General features: G+C 40.8%; 1 protein-coding gene across 1 annotated transcript; it reads right to left on the reverse strand.

Annotated features, from left to right (window-relative positions):
- Positions 1-1,607: 1,607 nt before the first annotated feature.
- Positions 1,608-24,422, reverse strand: LOC109473941 (protein broad-minded-like). Its single transcript, XM_019774123.1, has 33 exons — positions 24,317-24,422; positions 23,308-23,524; positions 22,661-22,819; positions 21,846-22,044; positions 21,273-21,347; positions 20,939-21,064; positions 20,645-20,723; positions 20,398-20,498; positions 20,220-20,281; positions 19,863-20,004; positions 19,415-19,474; positions 19,024-19,147; positions 18,642-18,779; positions 18,177-18,251; positions 17,793-17,932; positions 17,190-17,326; positions 16,432-16,633; positions 15,939-16,070; positions 15,399-15,567; positions 14,952-15,070; positions 14,317-14,436; positions 13,647-13,846; positions 13,131-13,242; positions 12,824-12,920; positions 12,497-12,622; positions 11,767-11,850; positions 11,307-11,336; positions 10,729-10,798; positions 10,103-10,224; positions 9,499-9,653; positions 8,876-9,016; positions 8,214-8,402; positions 1,608-1,754 (listed from the first exon to the last, which is right to left on the reverse strand). Exons 2-33 carry the CDS (start codon positions 23,478-23,480, stop codon positions 1,641-1,643), a joined length of 3,972 nt encoding a protein of 1,323 aa, XP_019629682.1. The 5' UTR covers positions 23,481-23,524; positions 24,317-24,422; the 3' UTR covers positions 1,608-1,640.
- Positions 24,423-24,525: the final 103 nt, after the last annotated feature.

The raw sequence follows: 24,525 nt of genomic DNA on the forward strand, positions 1-24,525 counted from the left end.
CGTGCACTTTATTTCCCCCCAAGGAGGACTGAAGGGTTGTTCCATTTCACATCTGCGGGGAGGGTAGGATTACGTTTGAGTAACTCTATGTGCAGTATTTGCCGGTGCAGTCCTGCTGTTACCCTGGGGCAATGCTGCATTTTCCCATGAAATGTTCCGTTTCACAGTAAACAACACGTGCCTGTAGCAGATGTTTCCCACACAAAGGTTAGCATTTAACAGCAAGGTCAGGTTTACGTGGCCGTCTCTGTACTGGATGGAATTATGATTTATAGGTTTTACTTAGAAATTAGTTTGTCAAAGCTCAACGCAATATCCGTTTGATCCAAACATGACTTTATGTATCGAAATGTTACATACTGAAAAGACAACAAAGTATTTGTGACCTTTAGTTTCACTTAAGGTAGAGTGGGAGGACGTTCTTCTAGTGCACATCTGTGTTGGGAGATCCTTGGGGGTGATCCATTACTTCACTGAGAGCAGGATGGGAAGTGGGGGGGAGTCATAAATAACAAAAAGTGTAGGTGTAATAAAATCCTCCAAGGCTATCATACCTTGAGGGCTTCATAACTAGCAGTAAAGAGAATTGGGTTGGGTTTTATGGTAAGTTATAGTGATGGGATCTCTGAATATAATGTAGGGAAGATTTTACAGCCTGTTCCTCCTTAGTAGTGGGTGACAGAACTAGGTCAAAGTGGACTCACACAGTCACGCTGGTGTGGGTTAAAGATTTGTGTGAGAAGGTTACAACAAAGGAAATGTAACATACATGGTATATTGTTGCGTGTTTTATTGACGTTATATGATACAACTTTGGTGTTGGGATTTCTACCAATTATCAAGAATATAAGCAAGAGCTATCACATACTGACAAACAGACTGACCAGTAACAGGTACTAGTACATTCCTACACAATCTTCACACAACATCATAAGTATTGTTATCATCATATTTTCTTGAAAGAGCAATAGAATCTGTACAACATGGTGACAAATTAAGATCTTCAACTATACATATGGATAACAACAATCAACTTACAATTTCCATTCCTATATTATATATACATTGTACATGTTTGTACAATAAATACACATACTTAGGAACTATGTCTTAATTATTTCACACATTAAAAGGCATTCTTCTCATCTCTTGGTTACTGTGTTGAACAGTTTCTAGCCTGATGTCCAGTCTACATGTATCGTGCATGGGGCAGGCTGTCTCCGGGGCTCTAATGGACTCAAGGATAAAATTTTCTGGATTGAGCTGAATTGATTTGCTTTGATCTGGTTTCAAACCAGCTCGAGTCAGATTGAAGTCGGATCAAAGTGAATCAATTTGGCTCGATCCAAACAATTTTACCCTAGTGGGAGTGGGGCCATAGATTTCCCTCACCCAGCTAAACTGGCCACCCTGTAGGGGCAATCCTGAGAGAGGAGTTTTGTACGCTAGGAATTCGTTAGCCCCATCATCCGGTGGGGCTAATTAAACTCCCATTGTGCAAAACCTACTGGGGGCAGTGAAGAGCTCCTGCATCCCAAAAGAGAACCCAGCAGCCCCCATTGTGATAGACTGGACTCCAGGCTAAACAGTTTCCTGAGAGATCAGGGCTTGGCGAGGTTCCTCATGTCCAGCCTGTGAGCTCAGGGTTTCGCAAGGTTCCTCATGTCCGGCTGGACAGTCTGTCTGTACCGCTCCTCCAGCTGCTGCATGAACTCCAGATGTTCTCCTACACGGAACCCTGGGATAGGCTGCTCCTGGGGGGACAGAAACAGCCGCCATTGGAGCAGGTGCATTCAAGAAATCTAATGATATTGAAGGAAATCGCTTTGTTTATGTAAAACTGGCTATAAAAAGCTACATGTCTCAGGTGATAAACTTCATAAATGAAGGATACATAATAGCATCTTAGCAGGGGGGGGGGCAGAAACAGCCATAATTGTAGCAGGTGCATTCAAGAAATCTAATGATATTGAAGCAAATCTCTTTGTTTATGTAAAACTGGCTATAAAAAGCTACATGTATCAGGTACTTAACTACATAAATGAAGGATACATAAGATTCAGGAGGATCTTGTCTGGGAGTGTGATCAAGTGGAAACTCTCAGAGTCCTCTGGGATGGAAAATCCTAGGGGAAGAGCAGATTTCTGGGGTAGTATTTTGGTCCCTACTTCTCTACTGAACCTCTGTACATGTAGAAGACATTCCAGTGTCTTGTTTTGTCAGGCCCTGGAAGTACAAGTACATTTCTGGTCTGTTATGAATTCCTCCAGGACCTGTCACTCAACCCCTCTCCTCAGCTGTCTATCCTTCTGTCTTTCAACACTTGGACAGACCAAGTCATGGACCAGGAGTCCCTAATCCTCAGAGTCTTATGTTCCTTCTGTAGAAAAACAACTCTATCTGGTGAGTGCACTTGTCAAAGCTGTACACTTCAGCCCCTCCCTGTTGTTTAGAAAGACAATCTAACAACTCCAACCTGTCAACAGTGACATAATTACTGAGAGTCAGGTCAAACATACTACATGCTGCTCTCAGGACTGAGATTAATCAACTCCCCTGTTCCTACATGAGTGTCCGATGAGGTTAGGGGGCATACCCCAGTTTATTTTGGGTCTCAGTTCGATTTTGCACACCCTCAACTCCAGCGACCATCTCTTTCAGGAAATAATTCTATCCCTCTAGCACAACAGAATGAGAACAATAGAATTTCAATTTCTCTAACCTTAAATTTTAGGGGAAAAAAGGATTTTTTGATGAAAAATGATGCCAAAAATTGGCCATTTCCACGTGAAATTAAACCCATCACCCATAATTTAGCCACCAAAATGACTTGTATTGTTGGAAAGAGAAACACCCCCAGACAGCACCCCCAGAATGCATAGAAGGCATAACTGGGTCAAACTGAAGCACCGCACTCAAGGCGGAAGGACATCCGGAAGTAAGCCTCGGGGCCCGAAATCAATTTTCACCCAAAACACGCCACTTCTTACACTTTCCAGCCATGTTAGTGGTTAATGCCTTTTTGCAGCAGATTATGAGAAATGTGAACTCAAACATGAACCATCGGAACCCCTTCGTCACTTTTTTACTGTGCACTACCACGGACTTGCGGATTGCTGTGTACTTTGTGTAAAGTACATTTATGTCCTCCTCCCCTGCAGGAGGTTCAGTGGCCACCTGTAACCTGTCAACAGTTGTCTCATTAGTCAATTAGTGACACCCCAGTCACCTCAGGTCTGGCACAGCAGAACTTCAGGACCTCCAACTGGGCTCAGGTCTGACCCACTGGCTTGACCCGTACTTTCTTCCCCATAATGACCTGACAATCTCATAATCCAGTATGTTCTTCCCAATAATGACCTGAAAGTGTCATATGAATATATAGAATATGTTCCAGAATTGGTCATCTTTCTTCTCCACATGTTACATTTTTCAATGAAATGTAATTAAACTGGAAGTCTTTTATGCTGCTATAACTAAATGTTAGACTGATATCTCATTTTCTTTAAAATGTCTGTCCTTACTTGTTCATAATACAAATTAATAATAACTGCACAGCATCATGACTCAATACATGTATCATAGATAGCCTGTATGACCCAACCGTGCCACCTATGTGATGAATACTACTACACAAACACACCCAATCCTGATACGTACACACTGTATAACGGGAAAAAGGTAGTAAAAATCAATTTGATTTAAAAAAAATCTTTACAAAGTGATTTCAAGGAATTGATCTATGGGACACAGTCACACAATAATCAGCGTGACTAACGTACAAATAGCATTACCATGATTCAAGGTGTGTGTTATTCAGCTTGCCTCAAGTATTACATTTTGTAAATGTTCAGTTGTTACACAGGAAATAAAAAGGTCTACAACATAATCCCAACCTAGACACTGTTTGGAAAAGGGTGGAAATAGGAGATTTATTGACCTTAATTTGGAAATCTTGCTGCCAGGCAACTGCAGGACTACAGGAACTGCACCCTACTTGTGCAAGTGAGATTATTATAGAAACATGGTAGTCATTAGGTCTGTACCTTGTAAGGCAATGGAACCTCAATATACGTTTCTGACAAAACTCTCTCAGATAGAACGGATTTAAAAGCTCAACTTGCTGATTGTGCTCATCTGGTCAGGATTTATTATAAGTCTGATTGGTTCAATGTTAAAATTAATTTGGACACGGAAAAAAAGAATTCAGCCTCAAGTGTTATGGCTGCAACATATGCATAAAATAACCACTACCGAAGGGCTACAATTATTTTTACTACTCTCAGTACATGTACAGGTAACTATGTTGAGATTCATTGAATACCAAATCTGCTAACTCACATCTTGAATGGCCCCAAAGGATTTACCATACCCCACAGTGAGGGACATGAGAATTCTTCACAGTGCAGTGACCTAGAAAGTACCAGACTACAAAGTGCCATGTTTACCCAGGTAAGTCTTGACCTGTTTAACCCTGAGAAAACAAACACAGAATTAGCCTTCCAATCCTCATCATGTTACTCATTAATTCAGAGGGTTCAGTACATTTTCTCAGACAAATATGTGCACCCTACTCTGACTGATTGTGTTGGCACAGTTCCCATCTCTGAAAAATCTTGGTGGTCTATAGGTCTACTCAAACTGCATACAACTGTAGCAACTTGGTAATAGCTTGACTGCTAGGCCAACTCACTGTATCATCAGTTAGGGTTTTGCCATTAACTACCCTGGGTGGGAAGGAAAGACCCCAAGTTTTTCAATCACATCTTTCTGAAAACCTTGCCAAAAACTCAAGTGTCCCATCAACATTCATAGAACCTCCCTTCAAAGTGTTTTTTTCAGCAAACCTATTATTACATGGACTTTTGTCCATTAGCCTCTTTATTTACATTCAAACACAGTGTATTGTCAACAAAGTATCTCATAGATGGCCTAATAGACAAGCCAATGTGTGAATGCCAAGAGGTTCATTTCCTGTTAGAGAAACATTTTGGCAACATGAAAATTGGTTTAGGATAACAGGTTGAAGATTTTTAAAGACATCCAATGCAGTTTTTAGGGCTTGGAAACCCGATTTTTCAAAGTCAATATTCTAGTCACTTATCTGAGTTAAAACCACACTATCCTAATGTATGTTGACCCACATGGGGCAAAAATACCCAAAATTCTGACGAAAAATGGTTACGGGTAGGGTCCTTGGATGATTTTTAGGGTACCACCCAGAAAATAAAGGACTCATCTTGGGGCTTGTTTCTACAGTATTAAATATCTCAAGTATGAAATATTGATTAAAATGTGCTAATGTGAAGCAGTATGTGTCAATATCATAGAAATTACCTTCTTCAGAATATTTCTAGTTTTGCTGCTCTGAAATCGCATTGGGTGCCTTTTGAAAGTGCCACCCTCCCACATTCCAGAACAATAATGATTCATAAAATTTTTCTGAATAACATTGAATTCCCCAGCTACATAGTTCTTGCTGCCTTCATAAGCCCCAAACCATATGATAACTTAAACATGATGTCTGTCAGTGCAGGAATATCTTAAGAATGTCTCCCCTATCTTCTAATCTCTTCAGAGATGTAGAATGTTAAGCCTGTGGTCAGCGATGATGATTAAAGGGCCAATGGTGAAGATTAAGCAGATGACAACAGAATGTCTCCAATTCTAGATAAGATTGCTGAAATACAACCCACATGCAGCAAATAGTACAATCCTACAGAGATCTCGAGGGTCATAAGTCATAACTTACACTGCAACAGCCACATACATGATGCAAACTAATGCCTTGATGCAATGTGATGAACACATGTGTGTCACCAGTACAATGACCCCAAATATTTTGACTGTGGCAATGTAACACATATTGTTAAAATGTGTTGTTATCAAATGTATCAACTCTCTCCAGAGTTAGATCTCTTCAAACCCATTTTAGTAAATCAGGCCATATTTACTCAGTGCCAGGGGAGGAAGGGTCTTGAAAGGTCATGATTGTTATCATTTATATTTCTTTGAATTCAACATAATTGCATATTCTCCCAAAAATACACTGCATACACCAACACAGATAAAAGAGCTGTAGTTGTCAAACATGTTTCACAAGAAGCATAAAATAATAGCATCTGCTTTGCCCTATGAAAAAATGTATGCCCTATGAATGAGTTACATCTCCATACTTGTACAATAGTGTTTTTCAAACCATTGCACATGTATGTGCCTATGTATTAGCCCCCCAGGCCAGTCTACCAGAGAACTGTTAAAGTTTGGAACACTGCCATGGGCTTGGTGCCACCCAAGGGTAGCAGTTTTAATTTCTTGGGCACGGATACAAATTCCAGCCATGAATGCCTGCAGGGCATAGTCAAGTTCAATCCAATACAGCGCTGTAGCATTGAATAGTCCTAGTTGATAACATTAACAGTCTTCATCTACTTGTGGTGTCTGGGGGCTTCAGGGTTAAGTCTTACCAGTGTAATGAACTACAGTAACTTGTTATTCTTACTGCATGTATCAACATTGTACAGTCACATACTTCTTTGTTATATTAACTTTGAATGGTTGTATTTTATGTCTGGTTTTGTTTTTGAAGGTGGTTCCTGGGTATAAAATGAATGTTCTAAATGGAGAAAAGTATTATTGAAAGGTGCCTAGTAGGATGTCATTGTTACCTGTCCATCTATAGCACCACTGTATGATACATGTAGCTCATTCTTGACTGTTGTTTCATGCACTGTAATGAGGAAAGTGCAAGTCTCTAGTTGAAGATGCATGTTACATGTACATGTATAATGAACCATCCTACAGGCTGACCTTGGCAGTGACCCACGTATTGGCTTGCCAAATTTGGCAGGCAATATATCATTTCCCACAGTGCTGAAGATCTGCTGCATGGGTCTGAACCATCTAAAACACAGGTCCAGGTGGCACTGCATTCACTAATTTCTCTGGGTAGCCACAATCTTTAAATATCTTGACATTGAAAACAGAAACACTTCTGGATCAGTAAATTAAAGACAATAAGAATACCGGTATGTGAAAATGAAAAACGAAAAAAAAAAGTTAGAATTTAAAAAAAAATATTGTATGCAAATTACAAACATGCAGCATCAAACTTTTTCTTACTATTCTACTTGCTGTCATGCTACATGATGTAACCTGTATCTCTCAATACTTCTTCCAAGCATAAACAGGTATGCAAGGACACTACACCATTGATTTGCATCAGGCTATGAACGACCACTATCCACTCCATAACTGACATGGCACCATGACAGATATAGCAACACAGAATGTGTGGCTTGACTTGTGCAATATTGTTCTCATGTGCACTCTCCTGTTAGCATTATCCATATAACACACTGCACATGGACAAAGATTCTACCAACAACAGCCTTTGGCAGTGGGCCACATGGTGACAGAAAAAACAAACTTATGAAACATTGTGTCCTGAATCAGCCATTAGATACATGTACATGAAAGTTTAATTATGTACTAAGCAGTACTATGAACACAATCACATATGTCTAGTTCATGTTGCTAGGGTGTATCCTAAAAAATGAAGGTACAAAGTAAGCCATTGATTTTGTTGCTCCCAAATTAGTTTTACCTCGCCTCATCTTGGTGCAGTATTGATTGTGTGGACTGGCAAAGTGACAGGAAATGAAGACCCACCTTACACTGATTCGGTTTTCAGGGCCTACTTGTCAATACCAACAACTGTACTGCAGGGTTCTAATAAGTAGTCGTCATCTGGTGTCTGTGGGACACTAAGTCTTCGTATCAATTCAAACCGGAGAGAAACATTCCAAAAGGGATGGATTTAGATTTGTGGAACTATAAAAAATTGTAACTACATTACAGAATGTGTGATTGCTGTAATCACACAAAGTAGGACACTATACAGAACAACAGTTGCTGTACTGTATAGTGTTTACACATAGCATTGTTAGCCCTGGAAACCTCATTAACCTTCTATTATTATCAGCCATATTTAAACAACAGAACAGCACATGTTCTAAAACTGTGTTGTCATGTGTGGTATCATGGATCATTCTCTTCAAATACTAGTTGTGTGATAAAATACCATCAACTTGACATGTATCACAGTGTAGGAAGCAATGATTTGGTAGAAGTGGACCAGAAAAACTGCATACTAGGCATGTATATGTGTAATGAAAGCACCGAAACAAAAAAATCTCTGCACATGTCCTTACCTTGAGGAACACCTGGAGGTCCTGGTTCTGCGTGTGCTGCAGGATGTCGTGTGTCAGGTGGCGGAGGATGGCCACGCAGGTGTACACCTGGTAGTCCACCCCCAGCACGATGCAGGTGCACAGGTAGTGGCAGATCTCCAGCCAGTCCAGGTAGTTCCAGAAGCACTGTCGCAGCCAGTGTTTGCAGATCTATGGGGACCAAATACTCCTTGTTCTTTTTTTCATACTTAACACCATTGTAGGTGTCCACTCACCAGAACAAAAGGAGAAAAGAAAAAGAGACAGGCCACAAGACACCTGGCACTGTGATCCAGAGGCAGGTGTGATGAAGAATCAGCAGGAGAGAGTCTGAGGGACTGTTACATGTACCTGGAGAGGCTACTACAAGTGTACATGTAGGTTACATGTACATGTACGCTCGCACATCAGAGCAAAGGTATGCAAACAGTTGGACAAGCAAATATTAGATAGCTCTATACATCTACATTGAAGATACAGGAAATAGTCTTGGTACACCATGTTTCTTTTTTGACTGGCTAGTGGCTACCATAAATTTGAAGTCCAGATATACCTTGTGATGTTTTCATCTTCATGTACAGGGCAAGACAATCTTGGACTCATGTTTGTGGTCATTTATTCGAGGAGAGAAAGGCTGTACCTACCTGAGAAGGTGTGTAACCAGACATCCTGAAGGCAGAGGCCACAGCTGGCACCTCAGCCTGGAGGATCAGCTCCACATAGTGGGCACTGCAGTAGTACACAGGGTGGATCCCACTCACTGTCAGGGGTACGGGCAGGTGGGCCTGGCATGGGGGACAAGACTGGTGCATGAATAACACTAAAAAGATGGACACTTATGCTATCATTGCTAGCCTTGCAATTCAAAGTGCAGTAGAGCGTATTTTGTGACAATTGACATTGAACTAGAAAGGCCGACATTTGCTTGGGAGCAAATACAGCATATCTCACTCCATCTCCCTCCCACGCAAAAGTGGATTATTCCAAACTTACCCCAGTGCAAAACTGGAATAACACTAAAAATGAACACTTACGGTATGCTATCATTGCTAGCCTCGCAATCCAAAGTCCAGTAAAGCATATTTTGTGACAATTTACATTGAATAACATTGAATTGACATCTACAGATCACAAAAGATACCTATTAAGTTAAAGATGCAACATGCAAAATTGACATTGATTACTACCAACAGAACCTGTGATAATGTAAGTTTTCCTGCTATCTAAAAACTACACATGTACTGTACAAAAACAGAAAACAACTGACGGAGGCGTGTAGCCGAGGCATCCACAGGTATCCTGAGGACAGAAGTGTGGAGAACTTGAGTAGGAAGTTCCAGCAGCGCTCAGACTTCCCCAGCATCATCAGGAACAGGGTGGAGGTGAACCAGTCATGGCCGACATACTCCCCCTGCAGCAGGCCTGTGCTGGGTTAAGGGAAGCAACTCAAATTGGTATTAACTAGACTGGTGAAAACAGCATTCTTGCTCTCAGCAACAAAGATTGTGGGGGCCTGACACTTGTCTGATGTTGACCTACTTCAAAGTAAAAACTGAAAGAACAAGTGAGAATTCCTGGCATAAAAAATGTACTGCTAATAAAACAAAAATTGCTACCCAATAAGAAGAAATGGCCTCTTCTCTTCCAAACACATACAATGTCATGTACATGTACATGTAGCTGTAGCATTACGTGGTGTACCATTAAAAGACAGTTATTGTAAACCCTAATATACATGTACATGTACATGTACTTTTACTTCAATCTGTACTTTGACTACCTAACAGCCCTGGCCTGAAATACATCTTTTACATTGTACAAATTACACAGACACTCTGGCTCCTTTTCTTTGTTTTCCTGATGAAGGATACGTAGTTGACAGTCGATGTTCCTCTGCTGCTGGCGCAGGAAGAAGCGCACCTGTTTCAGCAGGTGAGACAGCTGCTCCTTGGTGTCCTTTGTGTTCTTCACCAGGTTCAGGTGACTGCCATACCTGCAGCAGGTGGCATGTGTTAAACATATCACTGCAATTTCTTCTAATCATGACAGATATAGAGTGTGTGTGACATGTATATAGGATATTCTAGTAAGATTTGCTGTAATAATTACGTCGGCTGGTCTTTCTTACTTTTGTTTAAAAAAGTTCAGCTGGTACAATGTCTTTTCCTTTACTTTGTGGGGAAGAGAGTGATTCAATGAAAAGAAAGGTGAGAGGACACTTCCTGTCTCCTAGACAGTTCACTGTTACCACATGTTACTGATAATTTTGGTTGTTCAGGAAAAGGCGGAAATAAGGTCCACATGCTGTGTGAGTGCTTCTGTATTTATGACAGAAAGGGTGAAAAAGAGTTGTTCTTGTGTTGCATCAGTCTCAGCCTCTGACAAAAAAAATCTTAATCTATACCACATATGTACATGTAAGGGAGACCGAGTTATCATGTTCAAAATGCCATGGGAATAACACATCCCAGTAATGAATGTTCTTGAATGTACATACCTGATGGTGAGCTGTACTCCCAGCTGCTGTACAGCTGACAGACTCTGGCTCTTCAGCACCTTGTCACTACCTGGGGTGGGGCAGACAAGCATTACCTCAACTAATCTACCAATTTACAATGTTGTGTTTTTTTCTTGCACAATTGCTCCCAACACCACACTAGATTAGCTGGATGTAAAGGTGAGGTGACACTTGTGTTGCCACCTTCATGTATCTGCAGTGGTTAAGTACCTGCACATACCAATCCAACCTTAAAACAACGGTGCACCAATGGTCTGCCGCAGCATTCCATTGGTAAACAATCTCCCTTTTCTCCACATGGTGAAATCTTTTCTCCTGTATACGTGCTTTCTTTAGATGGTTATGCATTTAAAAAAATATATTTTCATACCACCACCCGAACTCTGTGGCACTGAACAAGTCTATAGTACCTAACTGCCCATTGTGTGCCTGTTCCCTAATATACTAATAAGCTTAAAGCCCATTGTTAAGTATGCCCAGTGTGAACACTAGACTAAGTGAAGTACATGTACCACCCTGTAACCGTTCCATGTATCATACATGTACATGTAACCCACCATGAATATCACGCCTGTCCCTCGCCATGACTGAAAGGCACACGGTATTCACAACCATTAAAGATTGGATGGGAGACGAGAGAAGCAGCAAACTAACAAAGTTAAACTAAGGACATTATACATAAGTTACACTTGCAAATACTCCAAGCATAAGGAACAAAATGACTAGCCAAGGCTGAGAAGCTTACAAATCTCTAGTACTAGTTAGAGGGCTTATCAAAGATCAGCAAATGGCGAGACTTAATACATACATGTACAGTATGTAATTCAATAATACTTAACAAAAGGGTGATATTTTAAACCTTCAAACTGTAGCCCTTTATAACGCTCTAACCTGATGTTAGTACCTAATGATACATTTGACATGATAGACCCCACAAATTTGTTGCTAATGTCTTGCAACACCAGGTCTTGCCATCAACACACCCCTGCGAACTGTTATCCCAGGTGACTGCCTTACCTTTGTAGTCCACCTTGGGGAAGATAGTCTCCTCTTGCACCTTGATCTGACCCTGTACCACTTTCTCTAACATGTCAACCAGAACTGGAGATAACAAGAGAATCCATGTTGGTGTAGTTTTACACTTACATGTACATTCACACTTACAGGTCTGCTGTTTTCATTTTCATGAGTCCGTAAAGCCCAACCTATATGCCTCAATGGGCCAAACTCTGCAGATGGTCATACATGTACCATGTCTCAAGTATAGAAGTCATGATGTTTAACATATATGTACTAGTTTGTTCTGTATGATTGACAGTGTTTGAAAATCTATACTACAATTCTACATGTACACCATATATCTGGCTGTGTCACAGGATACACATGAAGGACAGAACTACATGTATTTGTAGTACAAACCTGTTAACTCATTCCAATCCTCTATGGAAGCAAAGAAGGACACAAGAGATATGCATCTGGTTAGTACCCAATGTTATCCTATAATATCCTGTACAGACTAAACTGTACTTGATACTACAGCTATATACATGTATGCATGACAGACACAGAAACATGTCATATATTCACATGCTTCTAATATTCAATACATTCTACTAGATGACTGTAGGCATATATGTACATTATCAATGGAAACAATCTGTTCTGTCCCAGGTTTCTGAAATCCAGCAGCTTCCAATTTCCTAACCCATCCAACTTTTCAATCTAGACCCATGCAGGAATAACATACCATTGGCTTTAGCCAGGTCTGGTTTGGAGGTCAGTACTTTGCAGAAAGCCTTCCGACATCCGTCCAGCCAGGCCTGGTTCTTCTCAGCTGTCTTGGTCTGAGAGAGGTACCTACTCAGTTCACTGTCTGTGGACAAGTAGGACAAAAAATAATGTGCAAGCTATCCTATTTTTTAAAACTCAAGCACATTGGATAATTATACATGAAATGACAAAGGTAATAGCTGCTTTTGCACTGTTTTACTAAGTCTTATACATCATACTTTGAAGCTTGACAATGTAGTTTAACAAACTACAAAGAAAAGTTGGAATGTGAGTCTGTAGTTACCTTGTTTCATGGCTGATCTCCCTGCCATGGTGGTAGTGTAGGACTTTGGGATGGGGAAAGAAGAGAACAGGGGGAAGGGGTATGGGTCCCTCCCATCCTAAACAGAACGACACAGATGTCAAAATGTTATAATTGCTAGCTTTTTTACCTAATCTCTTTATACACAATATATATCAAAATTACATCAATTAAGTATTGTATATAAAGCAATCTCTTCAAAACATGTATTTATACTACAGTAAAGATGATATTGTCTACAGTAAAGATGATATTGAATCATATCAGCACTGAATCATCCCATCCGTACCTCAAGCAGCACCCTGGGGGGCAGTTTCCTCTCCGATGGACCACCGATGAGGTACGTCCTGACCAGGACATGGTTCCTCTCAACAGACAGGGCATCAATGATCAGCTCATTGCTGAAAGACGATATATGGTACATGTGTAAACCAAGGCTACACTTGCAGTGCTCACTTCGACAGTGTATAGTGCAGAAGGTAACAATACCATTATCATAATGCTTCTTTTAAAAAAAAAGGAGCTGACACACGTTTCATTTCAAGTTAATGTCAAAGTCCAAAAAAGAATACTGGTAACATTTTTGTATGAGACATTTCTATAAAGAGCAATAATTATTATTGCACATCTATAGACATTTCTACCTAAAGCTTACCTAGAGCGTTTTTATTATGTGTTGAACAACAATCAATGTATTACAAGCAGTGGGCAACATAGGAAATCTCTATATTCCTCTGATCATGGTGCATTATGTGCCTACGAAATGTACAAGGGCTGTGCAACTTTTTTTGCAAGACTGCCTGACCTCTCCTCCTTGACGTTCTCTGCCTGACAGCCCAGCAGGGACTCCTGCACCTTGTACTGAGTCTCCAGCAGCAGGAAGGTGTCCAGACAGGAGCACATCACACTCAGCACACGCAGCCCGAATGTGTGAGACTGCTCGTAGTTGAAGAGGGCGTGCATCTTGGCAGGCGTGTCCACCAGTATCAGTCTCTCTATCAAACCCTGAAACAATTACAGTATTACAGTCAGATTAAGTACTTTATTGATGAAACAATGGTACAGCATTTGAATATCATCTTTGCAGCAAGAAAAATAAAGTAACACATACAACAATTGTCAGAAACATGGTATTGATTGCTTTATGACCCAAGTGCTGTAAACACATGACTTTTACCCACGTGGGTAAAATTCCGGTGAGTCAATTTTCTTGAGTTGGAGAGCAGTTTCATTCTCTGTATTTTACCAACTCAGATGAACATTAATGCTATGATGTCAATTGCTGTTCAGTAACTCCTAGCAGATGTCAACCCAACTGCAGTACTGTAGTAGTCCTGTGATGGATACGAGCTCCTGTAGGACTTCTCTCTAAAAAAACTACACTGTACATGTATATCTGCTCACACCACCTTTAGTCTTCAATGTCTGTAGCCATAATATCTGTCTCCTATTTACTGACAAGACTAAGTACTGACCACCATGTCGTTGGGCATGTCCCTGAAGGTGTAAGACTCTGCGTTCTGCAGCTTCTGCTCAGCCAGCGCCTCATACACGGCAGGGAAGGATGACAGCAGGTTCAGCAGACTGGTGAAGGACTGCACAGGGAACAGGTCAAGTCAGTACACGGTATACCAGTAGTGTTCTTACTGATCATACATTCAATTCCAATCAAGTGCCATGTGTTTTTCTCCTCAATAAGAGCAAGTATTGAGAAAACATACTAAGTTAAGACAGTTTTTTATTCAAGAACCAAATCCAATGCTTCGGTGACTGTCTGTCACCTCTTCAGGGAGCACAGATTTCTCGAGGTTTTTGTCAGATTTTTGGTCAACGTTGCATCAGAATTTTGCCTGTTGCAGACAACCTTTTTTTCCAACTTAACACTTGGAAACTATAGACGAGATGTTGACCTTATATGCGCAAATATGACCTTATATCAGACGTTGTGTCGAAGTGGTATGCACAATTATGGGTTTCGTGCAGCTGAAGTACGTTCCGCTGACGTGCTTCTCCAGGGCAACAATGACTGGTTCTGATCCGTAACTTTCCCAGAACAAAAACATTCCCTGCTCAGGTATCTGTAGACCAGACCTAGCCGTGATTCTCCCACCTTGTGTGCAGTCCTGTCGATAGGGTCCACTGGGATAGGGCTAGGTCTGATGACTCTGACATCATCCTTCCCACACTCCAACTGTGTCCACAGCTCATTCACAAGAGCTTTGATGAAACCTACATGTGCACATAATGGGCTCTTATTGGCAACAGGGTAGATAACTGGAAATTTGCTCATTTTTTCATCAACTGATTAGGGAGCACCTCTCCCCTAAGAATTTCTGGGGAGACCCGTTTTATTTTATTTATGGTGACTTACACAGTATTCATTACAAAAAGTTGCATGTCATAAAAGTCTAATAGCTTCACCTGTTATTGAACATGACATATTAAACAGTCACACAGTTTCATGATACAGATAACTTTGACATTAAAGCTACATGACAATGTATATGACATATAAAAACCTAATGATCTCATGTCCCATTCCATGACCTGAACTGACCTGTACTCTGCAAGGCCACCATGCCCGGTGCTGTAGCTGCCACCTGAGTCACCATGACCCCATAACCAAACTTTTCGTGCTTGCTGACTTGGAGCTTCTTGGCATAGCGAGCATACATGTAATCCACACACTCATTGATGGCTCCAGTCTGTTGTAACAGCAGTAGACCCTATACATAAAACAGCGGATGATAAACCATTGATATTGTACTTTTGTAGTTAAAAGCCAGCTCATACATGTACATGTAGTAAGTTGATAAAATTTACACAACTAGAAAGGTAACATTTGCATCAAAGCAAATGCATAATGTTTACCTTTGCATATGGTCTGCTCTGTTAATTCTTACTCAAACACATATGCATATATGGTGACAGGAGTCTAAATCCCTCCTACTATTAAATTGCAACATTATGTAACCCAACACCAGTTACCATGATAACAGACAGTCTGGTTCAGGTCATTGACCAGGTCAGATTCTGCACATAGCCAAATGATGCAAGGAAATAATTGCTATACATGTCAGTAGGCTGGAAGCCCCACCTTAGGTGTAGCAGCAAAGTTGAGCAGGTTATCTATGAGGCTCTCCTCCCACAGCAGCACACGTCTGGAGTCTGTCTGGTCCCCCTCTACTGCAGGCAGCGGGGTGGTGGCAATGTCTGCCTCATGACTGGCCTGAGGGAAACAATGGTACAGGAAGGAAGTTTTTATCTACAATACAATACAAGCCAGAGCATAAAACAGCTATTATGTTAGTCATCTAATTGTGTTCAAGGAAAACTTTGGGGGATATACACTTTTTATGCCAATTTGAGGCATTGTCCATTCAGTTCCACAACATCATGATTCTGACATCATGATCTTACATGCCACCTGGCAGAGAATAGTGATACTGCATATACATACTGCAGAATTTCAAACATGTTCGATCCTTGAACAAGTTACTTGAGGCATGATAGGCATCTCGAGAGTCAAGGGGATAATTATACAAATATTTTTTGAATTTACAATTACTGAATACACATTGAATGCTTACCATTCTCCATGCTTCAGCTATACAGGTGTGTAGTTTGTAGCTGTGCATGACAGAGAGACCCTCACAGGTGCTGTACAGCTGCCTGCACACGAACACGTACGCACCCACCACCTCATAGGACGGAGATGACTCTTCCGAGGGCAGGGTGGAGCTCAGGGCACGCGTGGCAAACTCCACTATGGTGTGGGCAGCAGTGGAGCTGCTAAACACAGGAGAACATTGCAAATGTTAGACTTTTCTAGGATCATACTGGAGGATATTGAAAAATATATATCTGTATACCTAATGCTACAGTAATTCAAATACCAATTCTGCTACTCTAATACTAATAAAGGTAAAACAAAACCTTTCTTGGTTATACAGATTCATAATGGTGTAAAAAAAAATCATGCCATCTTCAATAGATCAAAAATTTGCAATAAAAAATGAAATACATTGCTACTGGGCATCGTCAAGTGTCTGCCTCTATAAATTGTGGCCACAGTTTTGCCCAGACGTGCTGCCCAAACAACATATCTTACTTTTAAATCCTGGTAGTGCAGTGCACACTAAAATATTTTGCATTAAAGATGCCCATTTTCCAATTGGAAAATGCTCCTTTTGTACATGTATTTTGTATAATATTTTCATGCCCTTGATTCAGGGCCGGATCTGAACCTAAACCTCTGGACTTGAATCCAGACCAGGACCTGAATGTGGGTTTACATGTACATGTAGGTACACAGCACTATATACATGTATGTCACTGGTCCACCTACATGTTCTTGTTGGGCCTGCCTGCCTTGTTGCCAGCCTCTCCGTACAGTAACATCCTCCTGCCTGTCTGTGAGGAGGCCAGACAGGACAGGATGTCAGCGATGTGCAGGAGAGTGGTCTCACCAGCTGCCTTCTTACCCTGCATGGGGACAGCAGTGGGTATTATCAGGATCAAACAGAACAAGGAAACCCTTCTTAGAATTCTTACCGGATAACTAGGATAATGGACATCATAAGATTATATTTCATGGGATCTAAGGTTTCTTCCTAACGTGAATCATCGTATATTACATGAATTGTAACTTTACGAGACAGAACTCTGGATATTGCCTTGTTGAAATGTTCAAATTTTAGTACTGGTTTAGTGTGAATCTTCACAGTTTCTTGATTTTGCAATTGGAGGGGAAAGGATGAGACACTACAGTTGTACAGTATAAGCAGAAAGCACATGCTACCAGTGTGACACATTTGCAGTGAGCAGTCACAAAAACCACAGTGAATATTTCACAATTTACAGTACTCAATGTTTAAATCTTTGATGGTCAAGCAACAGTTTAAGCACCAAGCCTGAGACAGTGAGAGCGCCTGTAACAAAAGTAGCTGACCTTGGTGGGTTTCAGCCTGGCCTTGACCGGCTCCAGAAGCACACTGACCACTGCATCCTTACACAGACACTCCACCAGAGCAGCCTCACAGCCTGCTATCATCTTTAGAACATCTGCTACCAGAGAGGCAGCATCCAAACCTAGCAAGTATCACACATAACATCAGAACTCCAGCTTGAAAACATTAAATCTTTTTGTTTTATGTTAAAATATATAAACTTATAAACTTCAAATGTATGAGGCATGTGAAGTTGTGAACCATCAAGTACTTAAAGACATAATCTGCATATTTTCTGTTCATGTGTAAAACTACATTTTGTGTAAATCTATAGTGTGGGATGCATGAAATCTCGCGAATCAGATATAACATATTGTTGTTGTCACCTGTGTATGGTCTGGTACTTTGGTTGGGGAGTGACAACAGCTGCACGAAGGACACCAGCAGGTCTGTCACTTTCACTGGAGGAGGATATACATGGCAAACTTTTACAAATGAGGCACTTAGCTGTGAGCATAGATATGTCAATTGAATTAAATTTCTTGAACTCAACAGTTTTTCAGATAGGCATGCCGCACCTGTGCTTCCAGCCACTGACTTGGTGGCTTTTGCTCAAAAATAAAATTTCTTTGATAGGAAATGTATGAAAATAACACCAATACTAGAAAGGTAACATTTCCTGCTATAAAATTGCAACATCGATGTAACCAAACACTAGTTACCATGGTAACAGAAAGCCTGGTTCAGGTCATTGACCTTTTGGTTTGGAGAAGAAGAGGAGGAAGTGGAGGAGCAAAAGAGCAAAAACAATTCCTTCGGTAAACACAATAACACCAAGATGAGACACTGACCTTCTCTGTCCTTGACCTTAATTGGGAAGAAGGCGCGGCCATTGGAGTACAGCAGCATCCTTCCCAGCATGCACAGGGAGTGGATGAAGTAGATGTACTCCAGCTCTGGACCTGTATATGTCGTCCTCTTCCCATCACCTAGCACAGATGGCAGAAAAACACTCCATTCTCTGTGAATTTTCTGTTCACATGCTCAACCATGTTTTAAAACAACATCTTTTCTCTTTTAAGTGACTGGTGGATAAGGGTAGTACATCCTGTATGTATTGATTACATGTTGTATGACATAATGTATTGATAACACTAAATGACTCATTAGGTATTGAAAATAATGCAATAATAATAAACTATCATGCAATAAACATGATAGAATGTGACACACCATTTTGCTGGCCATCTGTACTGATGCTTTCTCTCTGCAGAGCACTGGTAACCTCGTCCAGGAGATTGTGAGGTTGTTTTCTGGACTCACAGAACTCCAAACTCTTCTTGACTGCATTGTCGATCTGGTACAGTAAATAACAAATGTTCTTTCTAAATAATCTTAATAGAGGGAAATATGATGTGAATATAAGATTCATTACATATAATTTGTTCCACAATTGTTAATGAGGCAAAAATTTACATTAAGTCATGCATTGCCTACTCTCAGTCAATCCCAGTCAATCACCAGCAATACAAGCACACCTCCTAGCAGGTAAGGCCAGTACTGCAAGTCAAGTGTTTGCTGACTATTGGTCATCTGAAAGGAGTTTGATATCATAAGCACTTACTAAGGCTCTGTATTTCTCTTTCAGCATCCTAAGCACAACAGTCCGGCTGTAGTTCCCATGCTGGAGAATAAAAATGTTATCATAAGGCATGGTTGAATTATCATGTGGCACAAAAGAAAGTACAAAATTACAAAGTACATGATTGTACAAAATTTGTAGCAGGTAGAGAATTACATGTAAGGAGAAGGACAAGGTTTACCTTCACATATGGGCTACTCAAACATATTCATACACTTTAACAGGTATATATGGTGACAGGAGTCTAAATCCCTCCTACTATAAAATTGCAACATGATGTAACCCAACACTAATTACTATGGTGACAGACACTGGTTCAGGTCATTGACCTTATTTGTTTGGAGAAGAAGAGGAAACAGAGCAAAAGCAATATGTTTTCCTTCAGTAAACATAATAATTATTGTATACATCACTGATATATTGTACTGACCATCCACTTTTTGAACCAGCCGGCCTTCTTGTCCAGCATGGCCAGATAGTGTACAGGTGTGAGGGGTTCCGCCCCGCCTAGGGCCTTGGTGGGGTGGGTGTGTAACAGGTACAATGTGCTGTCCACAACTTCTTCCAAAAATCTGTCCAGAACAAAAAGTGTAAGACAAGGATGTGTGAGTATAACATGAGCGTGTTGTGCAAAACTTATGCTGTACTTCTAGAAATGGCATTTTCATGTCAATGATTGCAAGTTACGTAAACTGCTTTGGTTCAACAGTTATCACCGTGAATTGATTATTGTACTAATACCATACATAAGAGTCTTAAAAGTAAAAGAATGGTGGTGTGTACTGACTTGTCAGGACAGCGGATCCAGTAGGAAGGCACCACACACATGAACTCATTCATCAGGCGGAACTGGATATCAGAAAGAAAAAAGAGTTAATGCAAGCTGCAAACAATGGGATCTATTGCTGCAAAGCTTCAAAAATTCATCACTGAATAAACAAGTATAGTCTCTGATTCATTCTCACCCTGCGGAGTAGTCTACAGGCACTGGGACTTGTGACATCCAGACCAGTCTTCAGGTCTCCCTTCTGTCCCTTGTAGGTAAACTGCATGTTCAAGTGCTCCACTAAAAAACACAAATATTTTCTTGTTAGCGTATGTACAAATGTAGTGTTTGTATGCCACGTACGCTCATATCACTATCAAGGAATATACATTAAATGATTAGTTTCCTATGTTAATAGCAGTGATGACATTAAGAATTTTCTTTACCTAGACTTGTGTAGACCTCCCTGTTCATACTGTGTTGTGATGATGAGAACATGCGAGCATGGAGCTTCAGACTCTTGTCCTGAAATATCATACAAAATACATTGTCGCTTTGTGTTGGAGGAAAAAGAAAGTTGGTCTTGATAAAGTACCTGTAGAACTAGTTTGAAGCAGAAAGTCATTCAACTAGAATTGGACAACAACTGTCATGCCCATACAGTTCCCACATTTCACATATTGAAAAAAACAACAATGTACTAAAGACTGGAAGGTATGAAATGGAGGACTGGTACAAACCGCCAGTTCTGTGTCTGCATCCCCCAGAGCATCCATCAGACCTTTCTTCAGCTGACTCCAGTTGTCACTAGACAAAACCTCTGTGGGGGGGATACGGCCAAGCTGCTCAATGGCTTCAACTCTGGTCTGTAAGAAGAAAATAGCATAGGGTAAAAACATGCTGACACTGATTGTAATGCCATGTGTGACACTAGTAAGTAGTATGACTATTGGTATCGTATATCTTCTTTTGCCATACAATTTTTAATTCCCTTGAACCAAAGTTAGGAAGGCTGCAGAAAGTAAATACTGTATCTGTATACATGTACAAGACATACATGTAGTCAGCCCTTACCTGTACAGGTTGTCGTTGGTCCATTTTTTCTCCAATCTGTTCAAATTCTTTCTGGTTGGGAAACATGAAGTCACTCTGCAAAACAATGTGTAATGGATATTGAGCGATATATGTTTACTTCTCCATATACATGTATGTACAATGTATATACAAAACAACATCTTGTAACAAGTAGTTCCAGCGGCCATTCACTTGTAAAGGAGCTACATCATCCAACGTTGTAATGCACAGTTTAATGTCAGAGTCTTTTTAGACTGACTGTGATTTGTCTTGTACTAAGTTGTAGTTCCAGCATGTAGCATGTGAAAAAATGTCTATAAATGCTTAGTAACTGCACATCGGCAGAACGTACTGTACCTGCGAGAAACTCGTAATGTATTGTGCATAGCACTTCGGCAAAATGTCTCATATAAGGTGACCGTCATATTTGGTCAACACTTCGGTAGTTTCCAAATGTTATGTTGGAAAAATTCTGATGCAACGTTGACCAAAAATCCTACAAAAACCATGAAAACTAGAGAGTTTGTACAGGCACAGTACGTTCTGCTGACGTGTTCTCAGTAGTAAACCTACATTATTGAGAGATGACCCACAGGAGTCGTTATCACTAGACTGGCTGAGGTAGCCAAAGCTGGGCGCCCTGCGGAATCCGGGTCCCTCCACACGACTCTCCCGCGCCTGCTGCGCCTCCTGCTCCTCCTGGAACTCCCTCGTCAGCGTGTCCACCGCAGACTTCGTCTCCACCATCAGCTGCTGCGTCAAATTGCTATATCTACAGCCAGGGAAAATGAACAAAAGATGTACAATGTGAACTGGATGCATCCTGTATAAGGCCACTTAAGGTCTCAGAAAAAAATGTGTGTCCTGTTTCAGTCCTGAAGAAAATCAGGGTCAGTAAGTAGGGATTATCTTTTCTTTCTTTCTTTTTTTTTTAGACTTTGGCGATCTCTGGTGATCCAACTTATACAAATACATAATATACAGTTTAACAAAGTAAAAGTTGCATGAGAACACTTTCAAATCCGATTATACATGTACAACGTTTCACCACATGCAGGTGTCAGATCATGGAGCTAGAAAAGGTCGATCAGCTTGAAAAATTTATGTCCCTTGCAGGGATCCACTTACAGAAAAAGGCTACTTCTAGGGTCGGTTGGGAAACAGGAAACACAACACTTATACATGGAAAATCAACTCTTGTTGTTTTAATTTTCTTTTATGATAAGTTTCATCTTGTGGCATTGCTTGATAAATTTCTTCCTTAAATTCTAACTTTTTTTCAACGTGGAGGAGAATAATCTGTACAAAATAAACAAGAGATTTTGGCATCTAAACACATGTACATGTGTATACTATTGTGGGTACTATTATTAGTATTAAGTACTTACGCGGGTGAGTTGACCAGGTGTGCTACCATGGTCTGCACCACAGTGTCCTGCCCTGTGTCGTACGCCTGACCACTTCTCGCGTACTTCTCTATCTCTTCATCCATCAGGGGACCAAGGGACTCCTCTATGTTGCTTCGAATGAGCTTCACAAACTCATACCTGACACAGAAGAAACAACAGAGTATATCTATACAACATAATGAACAGAATACAATTCTTACAAGCAGTAGTAGACAACAGAATCTTAACCAAAACTAGTTTATATTTACTCTATAGTCTCCATACTCAGGATACGCCATTATCATCATCATCGTACATCGAGAAAATTAAACCAGTGAGGTACATTGTATATCTGATAATGTTGACCACTCTATACTTGATACCTGAACTATTTACAAGTAAAATGAGAGGTGACATCTAAGCAACTGTTGAGCATCTCACAGCTGTCATTGATGCAGTTTTGCATTATGCCCAACCATGATTTTCATTATCCCAATGTTGTGTTTTACTGGGAACGAAGTTTGATCTACTCATTTGGGCATACATGTAGTTACATGTAGTAGGTATAGTGGTGTTGTGGAATGGGAACTACTTAGATTTATTCCAACCGTATCCACCCTTCATCATAGGAGATAACCTGAGCACACCTGTGGAAGGATGGGTCCCTCTCCTCCAGGTGTAACATGAGGTCCTCGGCAGCGTCCATGGACCCTGATGCCCGGATGTTGGGCTCCAGGTTCTTCATCATCTGTCTGAGGGCAGGCAGGACCTCCTGGGTCTTCAGGGAGGACATGCCCGAGGAGGAGGCAGGGGTGGACATGGTCTCAACTCTCCAGTCCTCTTTGTGCTAGAATATGTAACAAGCTGTTGGGAGAAAAAGATACAGTTGTCCGTGAATAGTTTCATCAGGTTGGTAAGTCACTGTGTAAAAGGACTCTTTTTATACAACCAAGTGTTTTATTCCTACGTAACTAAGGTAAGGTAAGTTTTATTCACAGCCAACGTTTCGGTGACCGTCTGTCACCTTCCTCAGGGCAATTCTGACTAGTTCACATTGCACTGCAGCACAGGTGTCACTGCTATACAATGTAGATGCATTCCCAAATGTACAATATTTACATATCTTCACATATATGTGGTTACAGGGAACTGTATCTACAATGTGGCCACAAATGTACAGGAGTTATATGTTTAATAATTACACAAAAGCAGCTACAGAGAAGTTGAGAGAACAGACTCCACAATGCGGTTCCAACTTACAGGCTGAGTGTAAATATATTGTCACAAACAATTTCCAATATGATACTTTACACACCAAAGCAAATTTATGTTGCATGCAAGTCTGGTTCTTCTTTCTATAAGCGTCCTTTGCAATCACTGGTATCTCTTAAGGATGTAAAGATGCATAGTTATTTTCTCTGTACTCATGCCGAAAGGACTTTCCTCTTTCCATTGTCATTTGTGCACAAGAACATATACAGCATGTGAACTGACTTGGACACAGGTCTGCCCCCCTCCCCCTTCCCATCGCAGGCGGTCTACCCAAACTGAAGTTTCACATAAACAAGACTGCAAACAGCGAACATGCAAGGACGACAAAGCATCTAAAACGTCAAGATGGACGAAAAACGACAGCAGAGGGTATCCTATACCTACCCCCACTCTCCTTGTGGTCAGATATAGAAGTAAAGAGCGGCAATCTGTCCGATTCTACATGGTTTGGTTTGTCTCAGTTGTCAACACAACAGCCTCCATCTTGGAATGTCACTTGGCTTTGTTGCACGGGGCAGCCTCATGTGAACATTCTAGGTGCCTGAAGAAAAGAATCACCCTCTTAGGCATTATGTAGAGAAAAAATGGGAATT

Source organism: Branchiostoma belcheri, unplaced genomic scaffold, assembly GCF_001625305.1.
Source record: "Branchiostoma belcheri isolate BF01 breed outbred unplaced genomic scaffold, Haploidv18h27 scaffold3, whole genome shotgun sequence".
NCBI lineage: Eukaryota > Metazoa > Chordata > Leptocardii > Amphioxiformes > Branchiostomatidae > Branchiostoma > Branchiostoma belcheri.